Here is a 15,761-nt window from a genome sequence, read left to right on the forward strand (position 1 = left end):
CCTGACGATGTATTATCGGTGCCATCTTGGGTGAGTCCTTCAGCCTTCCAGTAAAACAGGAGCCATAAAACACCCGCCAGGCCTCTCCCAGAGCTGCTTTCAGATGGATAAAGCAGAAAGGGAATCAACGGTTACAGTGCTCATGCTTGTTGGGTGTCTGTCTGTTTTGGTACTGAGGATTGAACCCAGGGGCATTCTACCCTGAGCTATATCCCCAGCCCTATTTTACTTTTTATTTTTATTTATTTAATTTCTTTTTCTGTGGTCCTAGAGATGGAGTCCAGAGGCATTCTACCTCTGAACTACACCCTCAGCCCTATTTTATTGTATTGATTGATTGATTGATTGATTGATTTAGTGGTACTCATGATAGAATCCAGGGGCATTCTACTTCTGAGCTACACCTTGCCTTATTTTTTTTTTATTATTCTTTCTCTATTTTTTTAGGTACTGGGGATGGAACCCAGAGGCATTCTATCTCCAAGCTACATTCCCTAGCCCTATTTTTTAAAATTATTCTTTATTTTGAAACAGGGTCTCACTGAGTTGCAAAGGGCCTCAGTAAGTAGTTGAGGCCGTCCATGAACCGCGATTCTCCAGACTCAGCCTCCCAAATGCTGGGATTACAAGCGTGTGCCACCACGCCTGACAGTCTTTTTATTTTTGAAACAGGGTCTCACTGAGTTGTGAAGGGCCTCGCTAAGTAGCTGAGGCTGTCCGCCAACCGCGATCCTCCAATCTCTGCCTCCCGAATGCTGGGATTACAAGCGTGCACCACCACGCCCGGCCAAGGGTTATCGTTTTAAAGACACTGGGTGTGATGGTGCACACCTGTAATCCCAGTACTTGGGAGGCTGAGGCAGGAGGATCACAGGTTTGAGGCTAGCTTCAGCAATATAGGGAGGTTCAGTTTCCAAACAGGGCATAGGGCTGGGGGTGTAGCTCAGAGGTAGAATGCCCCTCAATCCCAGTACCAAAAAAAAAAAAAAAAAGAATAAAGAAAATATAAAAAAGGGAAAAGGTAATAAAGAAGGAACACGGTATATTAGAAAGGGGCCAACGCAATAAGGGAAAGCAGAAGCCCGCCAGGGAGCAGGGTGCTGCTGGGCGCAGGCAGACTGCAGTTGCGAATAGGTCAGCCAGGTCCCAGGAGGCAGGGCCTGAGGTGTCTGGGGGAAGAAGGCGTCTGGGCCGAGGGAGCAGCCTGGGGGGCAGAGCTCAGCCCCTCCCCGGCGGGCTGGCCCCGCCTGGACACTGCCTGGGACCGGTCAGCTCATTACCGCATAGCAAATACCCGAGAAACTTATAGAGAGAAGAGGGTTATTTGTCTGGCCCCTGGTCACTTGACCCTTGCTGCTTTTAGGCCTGTGGTGAAGCAGAACATGAAAGCTGCCCCCTGGGCTAGGACTCTCCAGGGGCCCTGCACACTCAGAACATCACACACCCACAGCGGCATCCATTTGACCTTGGGCGCTCACCCCACTGTGCACACCCTGCCCTGCACGCTCGTAATGGCATACAGTCACAAGACACCGGCACCCGTGCCCACAAAAGGCGCCTGCACACACGTCCTGCCCAGACGCACCCTCTCACTAGGGCTTCAGAACTTTCACACGCCTTGCAAACTCACACCTTATCTATTGGTGACCTTGAACATCACAGCAGCTTGGACACTAGCTGTGCTTGTGTCTTGTGCTACAGGGCCTTGTCTGCCCACACTTTGCCCTCCTCCTCCTCCTCCTCCTCCTCCTCCTCCTCCTCCTCCTCCTCCTCCTCCTCCTCTTCCTCCTCCGGTACTGAGGATGGAACTCAGGGGCATTCTACCTCTGAGCTACACCCCCAGCCCTATTTTTAGTTTCTTTCTTTTTTTTTTTTTTTTTTTTTTGGTGGTACTGGGGTTCCTGGAAGCCCTTCTACCTCCGGGCTACACTCCCAGACCTATTTTATACTTTTTTACTTTTGGAAGCAGGGTCTCTTAAGCCAGCGCAGCTGGCTTCGAACCTTCGCGATCCTCCTGTCTCCGCCCCCCAAGCTGTTAGTCTCTTTATCTTTTGAAACAGGGTTTATCTCAGTTAGTTGCAAAGGGCCTGCTAAGTAGCTGAGACTGTTCTTGAACCGCGATCCTCCGGTCTCTGCCAGAATTACATGCGTGCGCCCCCGCGCCCGGCCCACGCTTTGCCCTTCTTGACTCTGCAGTAGTCGTGCAACTCACCTCAGATGCCCTCTGCGCACACACTGCCTTGCACACGCCCCAAATGCCAACATTCGCACTATTTGCTGCACAAACCCACTGTCTCATCCACTCAACCCCTTGCACGCTCATCCTAAAATCCTTGCACTCGGCCTACATACACCCGCCTGGCCCGCCCAGACAGCCTGCTGTGTTACGGTGTGTGAGGGGAGAAATAAGTTCCCCAACACAACCACACAAACAGAAAAACCGCGGGTTCTTGTCCTGAGCTAAGGATAGGTATACATAGCTCGGACACTTGCTGAAGATTTTTTTTTTTTTTTTTTTTTGGTGGTACTGGGGTACCTGGAAGCCCTTCTACCTCCGGGCTACACTCCCAGACCTATTTTATATTTTTGAAACAGGGTCTCTTACGCCAGCGCGGCCGGCTTTGAACTTGTGCGATCCTCCTGTCTCCGCCTCCCAAGCGCGGGGATTACAAGCGTGCGCCACCACGCCCGGCCCACTAGCTGAAGACTTAAAGAAGTTTATTAAAAAGATAGAAATACAGAAGGCAGTTAAAGCCCCACACCATTCACAAATGGCACGGGGGGGGGGGGGGGCGGCGGCTCGAGTGAATACACCAAAAGACCCCGCATGCGGAGTGTTCTTACCCTGACCAAGTCTGCGCAGGTCCTTTGATGTGTAGATGTGCTGCCCTATCTCTAGCCCAGTTTTCTGCTGTCTCCATCCCAGCCGGATCCGTCCCTGGGAGGCAGGGGGGGGCAGCCCTGTCTCGGGGCACAGACCCCCACACCTTTTGTTACCCTCCCAAGATGTGTTAGGATCTGGGATTTCCTCCCATCCTTGAGACAGTTAGTCTCTCTTTAGAAATGTAAACACGCCGGCCGTGGTGGCGCACTCTTGTGATCCCGGCGCTTGGGAGGCGGGAACAGGAGGATCGCGCAGATTCCGAAGCCCGCCGCGCTGGCTTAAGAGACCCAGTTTCCAAATTTAAAAAATCCCTATAAAATAGGTCTGGGAGTGTAGCCCGGAGGTAGAAGGGCTTCCTGAAACCCCAGTACCACCAAAAAAAAAAAAAAAAGTAAAAAGGCCCTTCTTCCCGACACTCCTGGCTTTCTTTACTACAAACGATATATTTTTAAAATTGGAAATCTTTCCCAATACGGGTACACTCATACATTCTGAAACCTCTCTCCAATACTGGCAACGTGCCGAGGGGGCAAACTTGGGCCTGCCTTGCAGCTCAGGGCCCCAAGCTGCAAACTTGGGCCTACCTTGCAGCTGGGGGCCCCAGCACGTGCCCCCCGACGGCCAGGGCCCTCGTGCGCCCGCACGCCCCACCCTCAGCAGGCTGCTCGGGCACACTTGGGCCTACCTTGCAGCTGGGGGCCCCAGCACGTGCCCCCCGACGGCCAGGGCCCTCGTGCGCCCGCACGCCCCACCCTCAGCAGGCTGCTCGGGCACACTTGGGCCTACCTTGCAGCTGGGGGCCCCAGCACGTGCCCCCCCGACGGCCAGGGCCCTCCGTGCGCCCGCACGCCCCACCCTCAGCAGGCTGCTCGGGCACACTTGGGCCTACCTTGCAGCTGGGGGCCCCAGCACGTGCCCCCGACGGCCAGGGTCTGCACCCCAGACCCTCCCGGCGGGCAGGGGCAGGCGCGTCCTCCCCCCCCCTACCCCCCGGGGAGCTAGCTGCAGCCGCCCGGGCCGCCCACCGACCACTGACCGCGCTCTCCTCGCCCGCAGGCACCTACCAGGGCCAGTTCTCCGGCGGCACGCGCCACGGCTACGGCGTGCGCCAGAGCGTGCCCTTCGGCATGGCGGCGGCGGCGCGCTCCCCGCTGCGCACGTCGCTGTCGTCCCTGCGCAGCGAGCACAGCAACGGCGCGGCCGCCCCGGACCCGCCCGCCCTGGCCGCGCCGGCCCCCGCCGGCCCCGCCCGCGCCGGCTTCGCGCTCAGCCTGCTGCCCGGCGCCCTGGCCGCGCGCGCCCCGGGGCTGCTCGGCCGGCTGCGGCGCGCCGACTCGCGCGCGTCCCTGGGCAGCCAGCGCAGCCGGCCCAGCTCGGGCGCCAGCGACGCCGCGTCCACCGCCAGCCTGGACGACGCGGCCGCGCCGCTGGACGCCGACCTCGACGCCACCACCACCGAGGCCTACGCGGGCGAGTGGCGGGACGACCGGCGCGCCGGCTTCGGCGTGAGCGAGCGCTCCAGCGGCCTGCGCTACGAGGGCGAGTGGCTGGACAACCTGCGCCACGGCTACGGCCGCACCACGCTGCCCGACGGCCGCCGCGAGGAGGGCAAGTACCGCCGCAACGCGCTGGTCAAGGGCGCCCGGCGCCGCGTGCTGCCGCTGCCCGGCGGCCGGGGGCGCCAGAAGGTGGAGCGCGCCGTCGAGGGCGCCCAGCGCGCCGCCGCCATCGCGCGCCAGAAGGCCGAGATCGCCGCCTCCAGGTAGGACCGGGCCCCCGCACTCCCGTGGGGTGGGCTGGGCTGGGCTGGACCCCCTTCGGGAGCTGGCGGGCACCGGTCGCTCGGCCAGGCCGTCGGGCCATCCACGGACCCACTCGCCCGCCTGCCCATGCCACCCGCAGGCATTCGCCCAGGCTTTCTCATACACTCAAAACCATCCCGGCGCTGTCCGGCCGCCCAGACAGGCCCGGGCATCTATCCAGTCCCTTTATACAGGTTCATACTCCCCCGACACCCACCCGGCCACCTCCGGTCACCCGGCCTCTCTACCATCCACCCGGACAACCGGACATTCACCCCTTCTCCCACCCATCCAGCTTTCCATCCTTGTATTCACCCGACCGTCCCATTACCCACGCATCCGTCCACCCATCCAACGACCCAGACATCTACGGGCCACTCTGCCACCCCTCGTTCGCCAATCACCCACATCCTCTCAGCTGCACCGGCCACCCTGCCCAGCATCCGCCCGTGCATCTACTCACCCAGCCACCTCCATCTCCCCAATTACGTACATCTATCCAATGAGCCCATCACCCAGCCGCACTTCCAGTGGAGCAACCATTCCCAGCCGCTCTGCCAAGCACCCGTCCATCAGCCAGTCACCCAGACACCTCTGTATGTCCAGCCAACAGCCCACCACCGGTCCATTCAGCCGTGCTCCCATCTATCCACCTTTCCATCCCTTAAGCGCCCACCCTATTGAAATGGGGGTTTCTTCTGAGCCCCCCAAGATGAAACGGGGGGTTTCCTGAGAAGAAACCTGGTGTTTCATCAAAGATGAAACGGAGTTTCTTGAGAAGAAACTCGGCATTTCCTTACCGGTGAGCGAAGAATGACACCCGCAGACCTCAGGAAGGGGAGTAAATGGTTTATTGGAAGAAGGAGGGAGTAAGGAAAGATGGCCGAACACCGCAAAGGGGCTGTTCGGAACTTTGGGGTCCAGCAGCTGCTTTCAGGACATTACTTGGGAGTAGCCCAAGCCGAATGCCTTCAATTACAGGCGGCTTTCTTCCAGAGTCCATGCGAACTGCCAGAAAAGAGGAGCAGGTCACCCCTAGGGGCCCTGGTCAGCCTTGATGTCCAGCAGAGGCCTTCAGGTCACTACCCGAGAGCTGCCCGAGCCACGTGCCCTCAATTGCGCTCTGCCTTCTCTCAAGGCTAACACAACCTGCAAGAGAGAGAACAGCTCCCCCAAAGGGGAGGGGGTCCCTGAGAGGGGAAAACCCCAACTTGGTGGCTGGCTAGGGCCTTTGCCAGATGTCTGCATGTCCTCTTTTGGGTTAGGGTGAGTTTGGGATCCTGGGAATTCTGGGAAGCAGCTCTCAGAATCTGCATAGGGTATTTGCAAGTCCTTTGAAGAGTCTCCTTTCAGGAGTGCCAGCCTTGCTCTGGTGGTGGCTCCTGGGTTTGTCGATTAGTAAACCAATGGCTTTGTGAAGCTTTGGTCCTTCTTATCTCTGAACCTTGGAAGTTAGTATTCCTCGCCCCTCAGGAAACTGACTTTTTTTCTACCGAGGCCTCTTCCCTATCTGCCTATTTCCTTCCTATCTCCTCACTATCATCTACTTTCAAATCCCTCTGTCTTCTCGTTCTCCTTCAGATAAAGTTCTCATGTCTCCCAACATCCATAGCATGTTCTATGTATATGCATGGCCGTTTTAAGTGGTTCACAAATACGGACTTGTTCGCTCCCTTTAACAACCTTAGAAGATATATAATATTTTTATTGCCACTTTACCGATGAGCTAAAGGAGACTCAGAGGGATTAGGCCACGTGTCCAAGATCTCCCAGTGAGCGGGTGGGTGACCTTTTGTGCTCTGGCCCCACCCTCCTCCCCAGTCTCATTTTCTACCGTTCTTGCTTGGGCCTGGGTTTTTATTTCCTCTGTGCTGGTCATAGTCAGTCCGGCCCTTCATCATCCTTTACTTCCTCCTGCCAAAGGGCATTTGTTCAAGCTGGTCTCTCTCCTTCATTATTCCTCCTTCTTCTTGCTGCCCACTTAAGTACTATTATTCCTGTTGTTTTTGTTTGTTTGTGAGTGACAGGACGTGGTGGAAGGCACTCACCTGTCCCTGTGCCTGCCGGGTCCTGTTGGTGTCTAGAGACTGGGGCATGAGGCCTTCAGAGTTAAGCAGAGACCAATCCTGGCACTGCGTACCGACCTTTACAGCTCGAGGCCTGGGCAAATCAGTTTTCCCGTGCGAGTTTCAGCTTCTCCCAAGTGATGCCACCATTTCTTAGTTGTATGTCCTTGGTCCGTTGTTCGCTTCTTAGCTCCGTTATCTCATCTATAAAAAGCAGAGTTGAGAAGGATGGCGCAGGCTTAGTCCTGTTGTGGGGGGAGTTCCCTGGGAAGGAGCCGCTGAGATGGAGATTGGTGCAGAGCAGGGGAGTTTTGAGGAAGCTCTCCTGAGACCCACACTTGTGGGGAAGGGAAGGGAGCCGGCTGGAGAAGAGGAAGGCTCGGGGCTGCCGTGTGGGCGCCACAAAGCCCCGCCAGCCACCAGGGGGCGCTCTGCAGGGAGATGACCATCCACATCGCCCCACTCGGGGTGAGGGAGCTGGAGGTCATGCCCTTTGCGCTGGATGCAGGCTGTCCTCCAGAAAACAGCATGCCCAGGGGCTGGACAGGCCACCAGAGGGCAGGAGGAAGGGGACAGCCCGCGGCTCCCTGAACAGGCGGGTGGGAGAATTGAGCCGTTCTGATTTGAAGGGGAATCTGGTTGGTACATCACAGTATCCGCTGCAGTGCTGGCCGCCAAGTGCTGGGTCAAGAAATAGAACTAGCCACTGTGTGCATTCAGAGAATTGATTGACAGATATGGAAACACAGGCCCAGCGCAAGGCTGCCCGAGACCACAGGGCAAGCGGGACTTCCAGCCCCGGCCGCTGGCTTTCTGATCCCGAAGCTTCCACCCGCTCACCTTGCTGTCCATCAGCGCTGTGCAGTTGCCACGATGTGGGACAGTTAGTACCGCTCGGGGGAGAGACGACTGCCTGGTTAGACGCTGCTGGGGTTGGTCCCCTCCGGACTCACGCTGAGGTTGATGGTGGCGGTGTTAAGAAGGAGAGCGTTATGCAAAGTGAGATTGGTGCGGCACAAAGGACAAGACCCAGGAGGCTCTCCCTAATACCGGGAAGCTATGGAGGAGTGGGTCCAGGAGGAGCTCGAGATGAAGAAGGAGAAACCATAGATGGGCCAATAAGACAACCTGAGGGCTGGGAGGGGGAGAGGGAAGCTGCCCAAAGTACACGATGTGCACCCACAGACACAGCAAAGTCCACCACTAAGCCACGCGAGAGGAGGGGGGAGGGACGGGGAGGGAATTGGGGAAGGGCTGAGTGACGTGCGCACGGATGCCTGCCTCTGCCATCTTGTACTCCATTAAGATGTATGACTACAATGCACCAATTAAAAATTTTTTCAAAATGCCGGGCGTGGTGGCGCACGCTTGTGATCCCCGCGCTTGGGAGGCGGAGACAGGAGGATCACACAGGTTCGAAGCCAGCCGCGCTGGCTTAAGAGACCCTGTTTCCAAATTTAAAATATCCCTATAAAATAGGTCCGGGAGTGTAGCCCGGAGATAGAAGGGCTTCCAGGAACCCCAGTACCACCAAAAAAAAAAAAAAGAAAGAAAGAAAAAATTAAAAAAAAAAGAGGTGTGACCTTGGAGAGGTGATTAGGCATACCGCAGTGGGTGGGACTGACGCCATTACCAAAGGGCGAGTTTGGCTACCTTTTGCCTCCTGGGCCTCCTGCCTTACTCTTGCTGGAGGACACAGCGCGCAAGACGCCATCCTCGCAGAGAGAAGGCCTTAGCGGACACCGAGCTCGCCGCACCCGGACTTGGACTCCTCAGCCTGTTGAACTGTGAGCCAGTGACTTGCTGTGGGTTACACCCCCGGGCTCAGCTGTCTGGTTCCACCAGCACCAATGAGCTAGGAGGCGGAGCCAGGCTCGTGGCCAGCCGACTCTAGAATTTATATTTTATTGAACCTGGACACTTTCGTGAGTAAAAAGGAGAACTTTTTTTTTTTTACATACTTTTATGGGTGCAGTGTAATTATCGTCACAGTGAGATTCAAAGTGATCCAGACACACACACACACACACACACACACACACGCACGTTGCTGGGTGTATTTCTCTCTTCCACAGCCCCCTCCCCTGCTTTCCCACCCTCCCCTTCATATCAGTAGGATTCCTAGTGAAACCTTGTATGGATGTAACCGTATCAGAACTCTTCTTCCTCAGTCCTCGTTTTCCCCTCCCCCTCCCCCTCCCCCATCCCCGCTTTCTCTCCTCATTTAAGGGAAAACTCTTTTTCTTTTTGTTTGTTGTACTGAGGACTGAACCCAGAGGCATTCTATCTCTGATCTACACCCCAGCCCTCCCTCCCTCCCTTCCTCCCAAGCCCTGGGATTACACATGCACACCACCACACCCAGCTCACACATTTTAAGATTTTTTTTTTTTTTTGGTGGTACTGGGGGTGAAACCCAGGGGCATTCTACTTTTAAGCTACACACCCAGCCCTATTTCTTATTCTTTGTTCTTTATTTATTTTTGTGGTGCTGGGAGTGGAACTCAGAGACTTTCTACCTTCGGGCTACACTCCCAGACCTATTTTCTATTTTATTTGGAAACAGGGTCTCACTAGGTTGCTGAGAGCCTCACTAAGTAGCTGAGGCTGGCTTCGAACCTGTGCGATCCTCCTGTCTCAGCCTCCCAAGCACTGGGATTACAAGTGTGCCCACCACATCGGCTTTTATTTTATTTTATTTTATTTTGGCGGTATTGGGGGTGGAACCCAGAGGCTTTCTACTTCTGGATTATACTCCCAGACCCGTTTTATATTTTATTTGGAAACAGGGTCTCACTAAATTGCTGGAGCCTCACTAAGTAGCTGAGGCTGGCTTCGAACCTGCGCGATCCTCCTGTCTCAGCCTCCCAAGTACTGGGATTACAAGCGTGCGCCACCATGCCCGGCTTTATTCTTTGTTTTGAAATAGGGTCTCACTGAGTTGCAAAGGGCCTCACTATGTAGCTGAGGCTGGCCGCGAACCTGCGATCCTCCTGTCTCAGCCTCCAGAATGCTGGGATTACAAGCGTGGGCCACCATGCCCGGTTCTCACACATTTAATTTTAAAGGTGAAGAAATGGAAGGCTGAAGAGGAGGGATTCCCCGAGCTCTCAGTGTTGGGCATGGTTTTGTCCTTCTCTGTCCCCTACTTTCCCTCCCTGCCCAGCCTTGCTGCCACTGACCGTGCCCTTGAATGTTGAGCGGGGGTCAAGCCTGCAGCTGGCCGGAACCCCTGGATCCAGATGCTGGTGTCCAGCCTCTTGTGCATGGTGCCACAGTGCGGGGTAGATGGCACTCTTGAGTATGAGGAGTGAGGTCCCCTGCGCCCCTGGGGCTGGTGAAATGTGGGGGTGGCTGCTTGGCCATGCAAGCTCAGGCCAAAATTCCAGCTAAGGGGGTCTTTGGGCGAGGAGGACACGCAGGATCCTGGCCGTCTCGTGTGAGGCTTTGGTGAGGACCTTGGCTGCAGGGGGCAGGAAGCACCCCGGCAGCCTCCTGGGGCCCAGGCAGGACTGGGGTGCTCTCCCTCACGGCCTGGTCAGCTCAGAGTCGATGAGGACATGGTGCCCAGGAGAAGGGGGAAAGCTGGTACTTCTCATCTGCTTCAAATGGACTGTGGATGGACAGAGATTCTCCCTGCACATCGTCCAGCGAGTAGCCGCCGGTCCACTTGGCTGCTCGCAGTGGGGAGGGAAGGCATGAAACACACATGACTTCAGGACTTAGTGTGGGAAGAACGGAGGGTAACCCATTCATAGTTTTCAAAATACTGATTACAGGCTGGGCGTGGTGGCGCACACTTGTCATCCCAGCATTCAGGAGGCTGAGACAGGAGGATGGTGGTTTGAGGACAGCCTCAGCTGCTTAGTGAGGCCCTTTGCAACTCAGTGAGGCTCTGTTTCAAAATAATGAAAAAAAAATAGGGCTGGGGGTGTAGCTCAGAGGTAGAATGCTCCTGGTTCCACCCCCAGGACCACAAACAAAACAAAATAAAAATACTGATTGCGTGTTGAAATGATGATAATTTAGACATGTTGAATTAGAGAAAAATTATTGAACTGAATTTCTCATTTCCTCCTCCTCCTCCTCCTCCTCCTCCTCCTCCTCCTCCTCCTCCTCCTCCTCCTCCTCTTCTTCCTTTTCCTTTTTCTTTGGGGTGCTGGAGATTGAACCCAGGGGCATTCTACCTCTGAGCTACACCCCCAGCCCATTTTATTTTTTATTTTGAAACAAGGTCTCATTAAGTTGTTGAGGCTGGCAACGTCCTCTTGTCTCAGCCTCCAATTACTGGGATGACAGGCGTGGGCCACCACGGCTCAATAATAAGCCCCATTTTACAGACTGAAAACGGAGGCACAGACAGATCAAGCGTCTCAAGCAACTCATAGCTGAGTGACGCACACTGGGGTCGGAGCCAGGCTGGCGGGTTGCGGAATGCCCTCACCCGCTCCGATTGGCACTTGCTGATGCGGGTGTGAGCTGAGACACTGGACACACAGTGGCCAGCGCCCTCCAGGGACTCACAGCCGAGTAGTGGGGACAGACAGGGATGGACACAGTCCCCTGGGTGGCGGGGAGGGCTCCCTGCAGGCGGCCACCTGGGAGCTGGGCAGGTAGAGAAAAGGAAGAGGTCGTTTCAGGTGGAGCCCGCTGTGCAGTGGTGTGAGGTAGGGGTGCGCAGGGTGTATTCAGGGAGCTGCGAGTCACAGAATGTGAGCGGGGAGGGGAAGAGATTAGAGACGAGGTTGGCCTGGCAGCCCCAAGCCAGGCCAGGATGGACTTTGAGGCTGGACTTTGAATGCCGGGTGCAGGAGCTGGGAGCCTGATGTTTCCAATGAAAATGTTGCAGGGGGTGATATGTTTTAAGGGCAGGCAGCAGGCTGGCGTCCAGCTTGCTGGAGGGAGGCGGCCTCCTGGAGTCCCCTGCGAGGGGCTGTTGCTCTCTGGCCTTGGCCCCAGCCAGCCCTGCCCATCTGGTCTCTGGCATTAATTAGCACAGCGCTTGAGTTTCCAAGAAAACTATAGAGATTTGTGTTTTGGCATAATATCTTTCTTTTCTTGACTTCTTACTGTGGACAAACTTAAGCATCCCTAAAAAGAGAGAGAGACTGGCCAGGCGTGGTGGCGCACACTTGTAATCCCAGCGCTTGGGAGGCTGAGACAGGAGGATCACACAGGTTCGAAGCCAGCCTCAGCTACTTAGTGAGGCTCTCAGCAACTTAGACCCTGTTTCCAAATAAAGTATAAAATAGGTCTGAGAGTATAGCCCGGAGGTAGAAGGCCTCTGGGTTCCACCCCAATACCACACACACACACACACACACACACACACACACACACACTAATAATAGAGAGATTGGCATAAAGAACACGCAGGTACTCGTTGTGATAACTGGACTTAACAATTTTTCAGAAATAGTCTAAAATAAATTCTAGAGCCTGGTGTGGCGGCGCACACCTGAAATCTCTGTCCTTGGGAGGCGGAGGCAGGAGGATCGCAGGTTCGATGACAGCTTCAGAAACTTAGCAAGACCCGGTTTCAAAATAAAAAATAGGTCTAAGGTGTAGCTTGGGGATAGAATGTTCCTAGATTCAGTTCCCAATACCAAAAAAGTAAATAAATGAAAATAAATTAATAAATAAAACAAAATAAATTCTAGATATTATGAAAAGATTCACCTCAAAACATTTCAAAATGCACTGCTAAAATATAAGGGCATTTCAATGCCGCGATCACGCGTACCAGATTATCACTAATGCCACATAAATAATTTCTTTCCTGGTCCTCCCCGGGACATTTCATATGTTTGTTCAAACGAGGAGTTTGCTCATGGTGCTTTGATGAAGATTTCTGTAAAGACTAAGGGAGGGGAGCATCTTTCTTGGACTATTTTGGCCATTCATTATCTTTTTGGAGAAGTAGCTGTTCAAATCTTTTGCCTGTTTTGTTTTTTTTTTTTTTTTTTGGTGGTACTGGGGTTCCTGGAAGCCCTTCTCCCTCCGGGCTACACTCCCAGACCTATTTTTACATTTTTATTTGGAAACAGGGTCTCCTAAGCCAGCGCGCGCGGCTGGCTTCGAACCTGCGCCATCCTCCTGTCTCCGCCTCCCAATCGCGGGGATGACAAGCGTGCGCCACTACGCCCGGCGTCTTTCGACTGTTTTAAAACTAGGTTCTTTTGTCTTTTGTATTCTCAAGTGTGAGAGCTCTTCGGACATTCTTAATACAAGGTCCTTATCAGAACATGTGATTTGTAAGTATTTTTCTCCATTCTGTGGGTTATCTTTTCACTTTCATGATGGTGTCTTTTGAAATACTACAATTTTTAATTTTGTTGAGGCCTAAATTGTCTTTTTTTTCTCCTGTTGCTTGTGGTTTTGGTGTCATGCTTGAGAAAACATTGTTTAATCCCAAATCTCCCATATGTTTTAGCTCTTACATTTCGGCCTATGATTTGAGTTTATTTATTTATTTTTTTGGCACTAGGGATTGAACCCAGGGCCGTTCTACCTTCAAGCTACACCTCCAATCCTAGTTTATTTTTATTTTGGTGTTATTGGGTTGGAACCAGGGACTTTCTACCTCTGGGCTACACTCCCAGACCTATTTTATACTTTATTTGGAAACAGGGTATCACTAAGTTGCTGAGAGCCTCACTAAGTAGCTGAGGCTGGCTTCCAAACTGTGTGATCCTCCTGTCTCAGCCTCCTAAGCGCTGGGATTACAAGCGTGCGCCACCATGCCCAGCTTATTTTTATTTTTGAAACAGAGTCTTGCAAGGTTGATGAGAGTCTCACTACTTGCTGAGGCTTTTCTTGAACCTGTGGTCCTCCTGTCTCAGCCTCCCAAATACTGAGATTGCAGGCCTGTACCACCATGCCGGGCTCTACCTGTTTCTTATTTTTTATTTTTTTTGTGGTACTGAGGGTGGAACCCAGGGGCTTTTCTACCTCTGGGCTATACTCTCAGACCTATCTAATACTTTATTTGGAAACAAGTTCTCATTAAGCAGCTGAGAGCCTCACTAGTAGCTGAGGCTGGCTTAGAACTGCTGCGATCCTCCTGTCTCCGCCTCCCGATCCCTGGGATTACAAGCGTGCGCCACCACGCCCGGCTCCCTCTCTCTTAATTTAGAACCATCGATCTCTCTTTTCAAATAACATGACATGTTCAGGATTTGTTGGGCTGATTCCTTATGGTACTGCTTAACTGGTTTCTTGGTTTCTTGTACTTCCTGTATGTTTTATCTAAGATGATTCAAGCCGGGCGTGGTGGCGCACGCTTGTAATCCCTGCGCTTGGGAGGCGGAGACAGGAGGATCGCGCAGGTTCGAAGCCAGCCGTGAGTGCTGGCTTAGGAGACCCTGTTTCCAAATTTTAAAAAATATATTAAAAATATGTCTGGGAGTGTACCCCGGAGGTAGAAGGGCTGCCAGGAACCCCAGTACCACCAAAACCAAATTAATAATAATAATAATAATAATAATAATAATAATAAATAAAATAGATTCAACAGTTTGACTTTTCTGGCATAAAAAATTGCTAAATGGTTTCATCTGCTTTCTAGCGTATCACATCAAGAGGCATGCTAATGTCTGGGTGATCTCCAGTCTTCCAATTCTGAAGTATTTTCTATAACAAATTGGAGTACTTGCGTGGGGAGCCGGTGAGGAAGCAGGGAAGCCAGAGGAACGGGCACATCCCTCACTAAACTCTAAAGTGCGAATGCCCGTGCACAAAATCCTACCACACATGAAAACACACACACACACACACACGCATGTTATGCAGGTCGAAAACTCCCATGCATGCTGTATGCTGCCCCGGGGTGCCCTTGGCAAGTCCTTGCTGCGGCGGCAGCTGCTAGCGCTGGGGCTGCCTGCACACGGGGCCAACGCTCTTGGTGGAGAGCTGGGTTGGCGACAGGGGCCAGGCTGGGCTCAGTGAGGAGGCTGCTGCAGGGATCTTGGGGAGATGAGGAGACCTGAAATGTGGCAGGGTCATGGGGGGGGGCTGGTGGCACCGCCAGGAGGCTGGCCCGGGGCTTGGGTTTCCAGCTGCATGGGTCCGTCCAATCATCCTCCTGGAAGGAGAGGGTTGAATGGCACTTTGCTCTCTCCAGATTGAACCTGGGCGCTTGCAGCTGTAGGAACATCTGCACCTTAGCTTGGGAGGTGAGGAGGGAGGGTGTGGGAGGAGATGCACAGAGAAGGCAATGGTGAACCGAAGGTCACACAGCACATTCGTTTTCTGCCTCTTTGTGACGTTGTCTGCAGGTGAGACAGAAACCAAGAATCCCTTGTCCCCTCTTTTGTTTTTTTTGCAGTACTGGGGATGGAACCCAGGAGCATTCTACCTCTGAATTATACCCCCAGCCCTAGTTTTTATTCTTTATTTTGAAACAGGGTCTCACTGAGTTGCAAAGAACCTCACTAAGTAGCTGAGGCTGTCCGTGAACCACGATCCTCCTGTCTCAGCCTCCTGAATGCTGGGATTACAAGTGTACACCACCACATCCAGCTTCTTTTGTTTTTTTTTTTTTTTTTTTAACAATGTTCTAAATCAGAATAATAAAAATAAAAGCTGGGCATGGTGGCACGCACATGCCTATAATTCCAGTACTTAGGAGGCTGAGACAGTAGGATCACAGGTTCAAGGCCAGCCTCAGCAACTTATCGAGGCTCTCGGCAACCTAGTGAGACCTTGTTTCAAAACCGAAAAGGCTAGGGGTGTAGCTTACAGGTAGAATGCCCCTAGGTTCAAATTCCTAGTACCAAAAAAAAAGTTATAATAATAACAATAATTGTTGCAGGGGAGACAGATCAAACGTCCAGTAAGGTTAAATTGCCAGAGGTGGATTTTCTGGGTCAAAAAGAGCATGCACTGTAATTACTATCAGAACCACTCGAAGAGTTGTGCCGGATGCGCACCCGGCAGCCTATGAGGAGCGCAGTCCCCACCACCGCGCGCCTCCATCTTGCAGTTTCTCATTAGCATCTCTCCCAAATT

At 53.4% G+C, this 15,761-nt stretch overlaps 1 protein-coding gene across 1 annotated transcript in view; it reads left to right on the forward strand.

The window, feature by feature from the left end:
* Positions 1–15,761, forward strand: part of JPH2 (junctophilin 2) — a gene marked incomplete at both ends in the record, with an annotated part of 73,063 nt that overhangs the window by 23,275 nt on the left and 34,027 nt on the right. Inside the window, one exon of the mRNA XM_080716143.1 lies at positions 3,941–4,646. Coding sequence (XP_080572269.1) covers positions 3,941–4,646 — 706 coding nt within the window. The remainder of the gene's footprint in view (positions 1–3,940; positions 4,647–15,761) is intronic.

The sequence above is a fragment of the Muscardinus avellanarius genome (assembly GCF_963383645.1).
Source record: "Muscardinus avellanarius genome assembly, chromosome: 19".
Classification (NCBI taxonomy): domain Eukaryota; kingdom Metazoa; phylum Chordata; class Mammalia; order Rodentia; family Gliridae; genus Muscardinus; species Muscardinus avellanarius.